Source organism: Mixophyes fleayi, chromosome 2 (assembly GCF_038048845.1).
Source record: "Mixophyes fleayi isolate aMixFle1 chromosome 2, aMixFle1.hap1, whole genome shotgun sequence".
NCBI classification, from domain to species: Eukaryota; Metazoa; Chordata; class Amphibia; order Anura; family Limnodynastidae; genus Mixophyes; species Mixophyes fleayi.
Window position 1 is genome coordinate 359030424 of NC_134403.1, and position 9466 is coordinate 359039889.

The 9466-nt window shown below is 42.8% G+C and overlaps 1 protein-coding gene across 1 annotated transcript; it reads left to right on the forward strand.

Moving 5' to 3' along the window:
• The first annotated feature begins 861 nt into the window (after window positions 1-861).
• Window positions 862-9121, forward strand: LOC142139536 (carbonyl reductase [NADPH] 1-like). The gene is made up of 3 exons (XM_075197225.1): window positions 862-1290; window positions 5774-5881; window positions 8540-9121. Exons 1-3 carry the CDS (start codon window positions 1005-1007, stop codon window positions 8974-8976), a joined length of 831 nt encoding a protein of 276 aa, XP_075053326.1. The 5' UTR covers window positions 862-1004; the 3' UTR covers window positions 8977-9121.
• The last annotated feature ends 345 nt before the right edge of the window (window positions 9122-9466 follow it).

Sequence of the window (9466 nt, forward strand, 5' to 3'; positions counted from 1 at the left end):
GGGAATTGAACCCATGACCCCAGTGCTGTAAGGCAGAAGTGCTAACCACTTAGCCACCGTGCTGCCCACTATATAGTTATAAGGCGTCACAGATTCCGTAGTACCGCACAGTCATGTTACAGATAGGACAGACATCAGTACAATAACTAGTATGACAAATATAGATCATAACAGTGACCAGAATACAATGAAGCAAAATAACATATCCATGAATGGTCCCCATAACATCAATAGCATCAAATCGTGGAGGATTCAGCTTAAGACTTGCCAACAAGTTCGTACGAGGGAGACTGACATGAGGAGGAGAGGACCCTGCCCACGAGAGCTTACATTCTAATCTGTTATTGGGGGTTACAGAGGATTACAAAAAGATGAACGCACTTGGATTCCAATTCCCCATGAATTACAAGAAGATCCCATTGGATTGTAAATCAAGACGATTCTTTTATTAAAAGATTTGCATTGGGGGTGTCTTTATTTTAATAAAAGTTGAATCAAAAATTGTTCTATGTTTTGTTTCCATACTTCCATAGTATTTTAGTGCAAGGTAATGGGGCTTTAGGGACCCCTTACCATTATACTGGGACCACTGAGGTGACAGTTACTACTCCAGGGGTATTTCTAATAACTGGAGTTCCCTCATCCATGGGGAACCTGGAATGTAATATTTGCTGCAATATCAGCAGAGTGAAAGATTCATTCCTGAAACTACAGGACACTAGAGACATATTTTACTGGAACAGGAAAATATTTTAAGCAGTTCTGTTTCTTACCACTAGATGGCAGGAGCATTACACACTTATAGGAAGGAGGAATAAGTCTGGTTACACAGGAGAGGGTGCATTTATTTGCTGTGTATTTGGGAGTGGTGTCTAGCCCCGGCCTTGTTATTGGGAGGAGCTATAAGACCATATACACAGCTATCTGCAGTAACAGGGCCCAGAAGAAGTGTCAGATCCTGCAGAGTCTCCCCAGGTCTTGTGCTGCACACAGTGACTGGTACCATGGCTGGAGTACGGGTGGCAGTAGTCACAGGGGGCAACAAAGGGGTCGGTCTGGCTGTAGTAAGAGCCATGTGCAAGCAGTTCCAGGGAGACGTGTATCTGACAGCCAGGGACCCCAAGCTGGGGGAGGAAGCTATCAAGGGACTAAAGGATGAAGGTCTGTCCCCTCTCTTCCATCAGCTGGACATCAATGACCTGTGCAGTATCCAGGCTCTGCGGGACTTCCTGAAAAAGAAGTATGGGGGGCTGGACGTCCTCATTAATAATGCTGGCATTGCATTTAAAGGTATGTCCTCCTAGGGTCTGACTCCTTCACCCAGTCCCTACATTGCTTTATGTGTTACTGGGCTGTCACTACACTGTGCTCTGTGTTACTGGGCTGTGCCTATTAATTTAATTTAATATACAATATATTTTGCAATGCATTTAGTGTCATCCAATGATTAGATTATTGCTAGTATTTTGAAGTCTATCATTATTTGTTAACACGCCCCAAAAAAAATAAATTTTTTAACAATAAATAAAATCAAAGACGTGTAAAGTTATGCTGTGATACCAGATGATGACAGGTTGGTGACGAACTGCTGTTGCCAACAATAAGTGGAAGACATTTGCATTTTTGACATGAAATATAAGATAACAATTAACCATTCTGGTAAATTTGCTGCACTTCTGCCTTATATTATACTAACAATCTTTTCTGATTAAAGAAATAATAATGAATTATATTCCTTAAACATAAAATGGAGAAATTGTTATCTGCAGTATTTTGTTCAGCACAACAATTGAAACTTACATTTTATTTTTTGGAATAAATTCCCCAATACATGCTAAAGCGGCAGCTGTAATCCCTATTAGTCCAAAAAAAAACTGAAGGGCAAATATACCTGATGAGTATAAGAGGCCCAGACGAGCAGTGTCGGGCATGGAGGATTGGTGAGGTTTCCCCTGCCAGCTATAGGCCTTACCTTTACCTCATACTTGCCAACTTTTGGCAAGTGTATTGCGGGAGAGGGGCGTGATTAGAGGGCGGGAGGGGCGCGGCCAAATGTGTCATTTTGGCCCCGCCCGCGCGACGGACATGCCGTTTTGTCGTGGGGGTCAGGGCCAAAATGGCACGATTCACCGCAAATCGCGTCATTTAGGGTAGGCAAGTTTAGGATGCAGGAGACTTGCCTGCTCTCCCGGGAGTCTGTGATAATGACCCAAATTTCGGGAGTCTCCCGGACATTCCGGGAGAGTTGGCAAGTATGCTTTACCTTGCTGGTAATATGGGAGAAGGAGGAGGGACAGTACCCCTCCCCCCTGGGGGCTACATAAGGTGAAACACCTGGGTGCTTCTACCAGTTACCCTGCAGTGTGGAGCGAGATATCACCCAATGTAACAGGATATTAAAGTGTAAGATAACAAATGTTTATCCAATTTTATTTTAATATATAAACAGGCCTTCAGTAACCATCATGGTTTTTCACTGTGCTGCAAAATAGTACGTCACTGTATAATTGCTAGATAGCGGACAGGAATATGGATGAATTTTCCAAAAACCTGCCGTAGTTTGACTTTGTAGTCTGCAGGGTATTCACACACCCTTGGTACAGAGCGTATGTGTACAAGCTCTGGCATTTCCATGTCTAGAAAAAAGAACTTAATTAATGTAGAAAACATTTACTTGTGTGAGGATACTGGGGTAATATTTAGCTTTGTTCGGTCAGCCTTATGCGTCACTCCTGGTCTTTCCGGTCCCTCGAAGTGGGTTAAATAAATCTGCTATGCAAATAGTTTTATTATATATCACAGTACTCAAAATAACAGCAGTATGTCAGCATCAATACCAGAGGTGCTGAGCCACTCCCTCCTGCCCCGTACGCGTGGTTATTGACGGCAGCCTCTCCACCCCTCAGATTGCCACCTCTCTCTCCTGCCTCCGAGACTTTTCCTGCACTCCTCCAACACTCAGTTGTTCACCAAAGTCTACCAGACGCTGCCTAACCCCTCCCAACCATCCCCTTCGTTCTCCCCCCTCTGTGTCTTCCCATCATCCCACCATCCCCTCTGTCAGGGCACCGATCCCCGCACTCTCCCCACTGTGCAGGGACGGTCACTTCTTTCCAGGCCTATCCCAGGAACTTCTGCGCATGTGTGCCCTGTTCTCGGTGGCTGTCGGTGACATCACTGACCGCCACATCTCTTATTGGGAGCTATATAAGGAGGACTCTGGCACCATTATGGTGACAGAGTATTAGTCCACCCTCGATCCAACACTTCTACCCATTCCAGTTTATGAGTTCTGCTTTCCCACTCCTGCTCCAGTTGGCTTGACTTCCCTGTTGTGACCTTGGCTTCTCCTTTTTAGATGCTAATTTTGTCTATGCTTCCTGACCGGCTCTGCCCTTTGGCTTCCCTGACCACTCTCTGCATTCTGATTCGTTGCTGGATACCAGCAGGACTTGACATAGGATTGTCTGACCACGCTTCTTTCACCCTCTGTTTCTGCAGTGACTGACTTAGAGATCCGCAACATGTATGTCCCACGCAGCAAAGCCCATACCTCCTATCTGGGGTCTCTGGTGTTGACCGTGGGGTGTTAGACTTTGCGGCTCTTTGTTCAGGCTCCATCCACAATTTCCTCTTGGTTTCATGACTCTCACTAGCCGGGTCCTCCTTCATCTTGTTGCCTCCCTCCCACCTTTTCCCTAATTGCTTCCTACCCCTCCCTTGTCACCTTCGGCTACACTTGTCACCCTTGTAATTACCAGCAATTGTCCTTTGTAATATAACTTAATTTATGTTGCCCTTCTTGTATAACTACTATTATTACCCACGCGTTTCTGTTCTTCTTATGCTGTGTACACTGCAGAACTTTGTGGCGCCCTACAAATAAATACTAATAATATTAATGTCACACAGTAAATGTACGGTATATAAAGTGCTCATAGTAGCTTGTGTTTTGAATATGTGCTCAATGTAAGGTATTAATTTTCCATATCAAGAGTAGAATACAAAGTACAGGGTACGAAGGTTCGAATCAGAATCTAACATAAGTATAACGATGAGCTAGAGGGCATATAAATACGTGATTATACCGTGGTGGTAGCCAGATAATTATATATCCACTCTGATTCACTGGTGGGATAGCTGTAAGGAGTAGATGTCTGGGCATTTTCCAAATGTGTTCTTTTAGAAATCTGATTTGTACACACACCGTCATACCAACCTGTCTGCATAATAACCTGTAATTCTTGTATAATGAAAGTATATGTTATATTATAATTATAACATTTACCTGTTGCATAACATACCTTATTTGGCACAAAATAAAAGGACGCCAGCCAGGACCAAACATCCATCCATGTGTGAGATGCTTAAATGCCACCCACCCCCCAACCTAGCACCAGAAGTTGGTGGCAGGTGGGCATTTTCCCCCTGGGCCAGTCTTTCCTTGTCGTCCGGTAGATTCAAGGGGTACTTAATTCTGTTAAATATTACTCAGAACACCATTACATTTATTAGTAAAGAATAAACCACTGGGACCACTGATTTCTGTTATTCCGTAACGCCATGCCACGTCGCCAGGGACAACAATATCTTGCATAAGAAATCCCAGATTCTACTGGAAGGATTTAGTTGTACAATTCTGGTTATACGTGCTGCGGGTTTGGGCAGTTTGCCCTATGTCAGTGCTTGTGTGGCCTTAGTGATACCTGATCATTATAATCAATAGGGTCTTTATTAACCTGTTGATAATGCTGTGGGATGATGACCACCCATCTCCTGATCAAATTAATTGGTCTCATTTTCTCTAGAAATGATCCGGATATTTGGCCTGGGCACCAAACGGCCATTCACACGTGTGACCGTATTGAACGCTCTTGGGCTTTGATTTTATAAACGGACTAAAATATCTCTATATACGATGACATGATGTTGGGAAAATTCTGCAGTGTGTACACACTCACAACCAGCAGTGTAGACAGATCTCCATAGAGTTTACATAGAGTCCCGATCTTTTAAGCAGATGAAGAGCACAGAGCTGAAGGTAAATCGCGTGTAGTTTGTACACATGCATCGGCGTGCTGATCGGGACTTTCAGTCGTTGGTAAATCGTTATTATTATTATCTTTTATTTATTAGGTGCCACAGGGTTTCCGCAGCACTGTACACAATACAAACAATGGACAATACAGGGGAAAACAGTACAGAACAATAAACGAGTAATACCATGATAACAATAGTAATAATTGTTATTGATATTGCATTGGGAGAAACTCTCTGTAGTGTGTATCCAGCCTTACATTAAGTGTTTCCGATTGACACTATCCTTAGATATCGCTCTACACATCATACAACTTACCCACTATACATAACCTGCTATGGAAATGCCTCTTTGCACAATTAAATCATACAAATCAAGTGTACATTGCAGATACCTGTACGTTTCAAGGTATAGACAGACTTACTTTGCCTCCTCTGAGCGGACCTGAGACGTAAACTATTTTTAACAATGATGAACCAAGTACAATAAAATTGCAGGAACATAAGTATATACTTATGTTCCTGCATATTTTACTACATCTGCAAGTGAACGAGTGGTAACAATTATAGCCTGAATGACCGTCTTCTGTTTGAACCAGAAAAAATGAATGGCCTTTTATTATATAATGCTTATTTCTATCAATAAAGCTGAAATATACCTGTCTCTCAAATATGTAAAAGTTAGTTAAGCAATTTGCTTGATGGGTTATGTTCTAATAAAATCCTATTTTTCCAGTTGCTGACACGACGCCGTTTGGTACCCAGGCTGAAGTAACGCTGAGAACCAACTACTTTGGCACTCGAGACATTTGCAATGAGCTACTTCCTCTAATTAAACTGAATGGTAAGCTTACCGCTGACGGTTTAATGACATAAATTCCTCTTGTTGTGTGAAAAAAGGTCAATAAATAAACATACAATATTGCACAATAGATAAAGAGGTCACTTAGGGGTCTGTGGCAGAAAATTATTTTAATAATTAATTGCACAATAAAGACCTTCTTTTGCTACAGAGCTTACGGTCTAAAGGTTAAACTAATCCCTGCAAAATATGGTGTGATATTCTGATGTAGAAGTTAAACTGTAGTGGCTTTACCCATAACGGAATAATATATAGCCTTCTATGTAACATAGGGCCCGGCAGCGAAGGGGCTCCAGACCCGGAATAAACATGATCCTGTAGGGATTTATTAAGGAGCGCTCCCAGTTAAACGTTAAGGTTTAACTTTGCTGCTTCTCTCCCTTTAAAGGGGCCCCAAGAACTGCACTGAGACACTATTTTACGTCGGTATACACAAAACCTGGTTAATGTGCTCTCGGGAATACACAGAACCTGGTTAATGTGCTCTCGGAATACACAGAACCTGGTTAATGTGCTCTCGGAATACACAGAACCTGGTTAATGTGCTCTCGGGAATACACAGAACCTGGTTAATGTGCTCTCGGGAATACACAGAACCTGGTTAATGTGCTCTCGGGAATACACAGAATCTGGTTAATGTGCTCTCGGGAATACACAGAATCTGGTTAATGTGCTCTCGGGAATACACAGAATCTGGTTAATGTGCTCTCGGGAATACACAGAACCTGGTTAATGTGCTCTCGGGAATACACAGAACCTGGTTAATGTGCTCTCGGAATACACAGAACCTGGTTAATGTGCTCTCGGGAATACACAGAACCTGGTTAATGTGCTCTCGGAATACACAGAACCTGGTTAATGTGCTCTCGGGAATACACAGAACCTGGTTAATGTGCTCTCGGGAATACACAGAACCTGGTTAATGTGCTCTCGGGAATACACAGAACCTGGTTAATGTGCTCTCGGGAATACACAGAACCTGGTTAATGTGCTCTCGGGAATACACAGAACCTGGTTAATGTGCTCTCGGGAATACACAGAACCTGGTTAATGTGCTCTCGGGAATACACAGAACCTGGTTAATGTGCTCTCGGGAATACACAGAACCTGGTTAATGTGCTCTCGGGAATACACAGAACCTGGTTAATGTGCTCTCGGGAATACACAGAACCTGGTTAATGTGCTCTCGGGAATACACAGAACCTGGTTAATGTGCTCTCGGGAATACACAGAACCTGGTTAATGTGCTCTCGGGAATACACAGAACCTGGTTAATGTGCTCTCGGGAATACACAGAACCTGGTTAATGTGCTCTCGGGAATACCCAGAACCTGGTTAATGTGCTCTCGGGAATACCCAGAACCTGGTTAATGTGCTCTCGGGAATACCCAGAACCTGGTTAATGTGCTCTCGGGAATACCCAGAACCTGGTTAATGTGCTCTCGGGAATACACAGAACCTGGTTAATGTGCTCTCGGGAATACACAGAACCTGGTTAATGTGCTCTCGGGAATACACAGAACCTGGTTAATGTGCTCTCGGGAATACACAGAACCTGGTTAATGTGCTCTCGGGAATACACAGAACCTGGTTAATGTGCTCTCGGGAATACACAGAACCTGGTTAATGTGCTCTCGGGAATACACAGAACCTGGTTAATGTGCTCTCGGGAATAAACAGAACCTGGTTAATGTGCTCTCGGGAATAAACAGAACCTGGTTAATGTGCTCTCGGGAATAAACAGAACCTGGTTAATGTGCTCTCGGAACACACAGAACCTGGTTAATGTGCTCTCGGAACACACAGAACCTGGTTAATGTGCTCTCGGAACACACAGAACCTCTGTTCTTCATTCACTAATGAGCTTTATTACAATAACTAGAGCAACATTATTTTTTTCTGCTACATTCATTCGGGGGAGTGTAAGCATACATATGGTTTATCTTACATTGTTCTATATATCTACAGCAAAATATACTGTATGTAGAGAGGTTATTTTTCACAGAGTATCAGTTGTTTTTATTAATATAAAAAAGTTGCTGTATTATGTTGTTAGGCCATAGTAAAATTCTATATGCAAAATATACTCCTATAGAACAGCGCCTCCAGTGGTCACTGTTTTGTTTGTTTTTTGTTTAATGGTGTTTGCTTTGGTTTCCATTAAGAGATAGTTAACCAGTTAGGACAACAGGCTGTCCAAACTGGATTTATTTTCAGTAGAGAAGTTGCATTAAAGGGGTATATGATCGCTATATATCAATAATGGCCCATGCATTAATTTTTCTCACACACTGCTCGATACCTGGTCTTCCCATCGGATACAAGGTCACCTTGTGCAGTCGTAAGAAAAGAGCTTTAATTTCTTGCTACGGGCGAGTTGTTTAACATTATTAACCTTTTATTATCGAACACCAACATAATATTCATGAGGCCTGCCCTATATTCATGAGGCCTGCCCTATATTCATGAGATACTGGTTCCTAGACAATGGATAGGACATATATAATAATATTTCAGCCCACGAAATAACAGCCAGCACTGTGTGTAGGTGACATTTTAACTTTAAGACAAATTGGACTTTATAGGGTTTTTCTGTCATGTAACTATTCGTAGTTGACTCCATGTGTTGTGTTCTTGTAGGGAGAGTCGTCAACGTATCCAGTATGGTCAGCCACAGTTCTCTTGCAAGGTGCAGCCCTGAGTTTCAGCAAAAGTTCCGCAGTGACACCATCACAGAGGAAGAGCTGGCGGCACTCATGGAGAAGTTTGTAGAAGATGCCAAGAAAGGAGTCCACCAAGAACAAGGCTGGCCAAACACTGCTTACGGGGTGTCCAAAATTGGAGTAACGGTGTTATCCAGGATCCAAGCTCGGCAGTTAAAGGAGACCAGGAAAGAAGAGGGCATTATCCTCAATGCCTGCTGCCCGGGGTGGGTGAGGACGGATATGGCTGGTCCCAACGCTACCAAGTCTCCAGATGAAGGTGCTGTGACTCCAGTATATCTCGCTCTCCTCCCAGCATCGGTGGATTCTCCTTACGGGGAGCTGGTCAGTGAAAAGAAAGTTCTGCCATGGTAGAAGCGAATGTTCTTGTGAAATCCCAACCTGCCCATACCGTTATGTCAATCTTCAGCCTTAATGTAAAGTAGCACTTATTGGTCTATTGAATTAACATGTTTCATATGTCATTTTCCGGTGCAAATAAAGAATTACTTTAATTAAAGAGTGAGCATTTTTCTTTTTTGAATAAATATGTTGCCATACCTGGATCAGACCTGGAACATGGTCAGGTGCTTAAAACATTATAATGGACCTTTAAAGGGTACCTCTTGCTGGCACACAACAGAGACAGCTATTTTGTGGACTGAACCTATATTCCTAACAATTCAGTAGGAACTAATGACATCAACGAGACATGAGGATGTTTTCTTGCTTCGGGTCTCGGTGGTGTCATTGGTTTCTAGTGAATTGATTACCTGTATTTTATTGAATATTGGTTCAGGCCATATATGGCTGCCTCCACTGTGTAAGTGGATATTACACCTTCATCTACCCCTCTTTTTTCCCA

Coding starts and splice junctions, on each gene's coding strand:
- LOC142139536 (XM_075197225.1), top strand. CDS start 1,005: ATGGCTGGAGTACGGGTGGCAGTAGTCACAGGGGGCAACAAAGGGGTC. Junction 1,291..5,773: donor TGCTGGCATTGCATTTAAAG/GTATGTCCTCCT, acceptor CTATTTTTCCAG/TTGCTGACACGACGCCGTTT. Junction 5,882..8,539: donor TCCTCTAATTAAACTGAATG/GTAAGCTTACCG, acceptor GTGTTCTTGTAG/GGAGAGTCGTCAACGTATCC.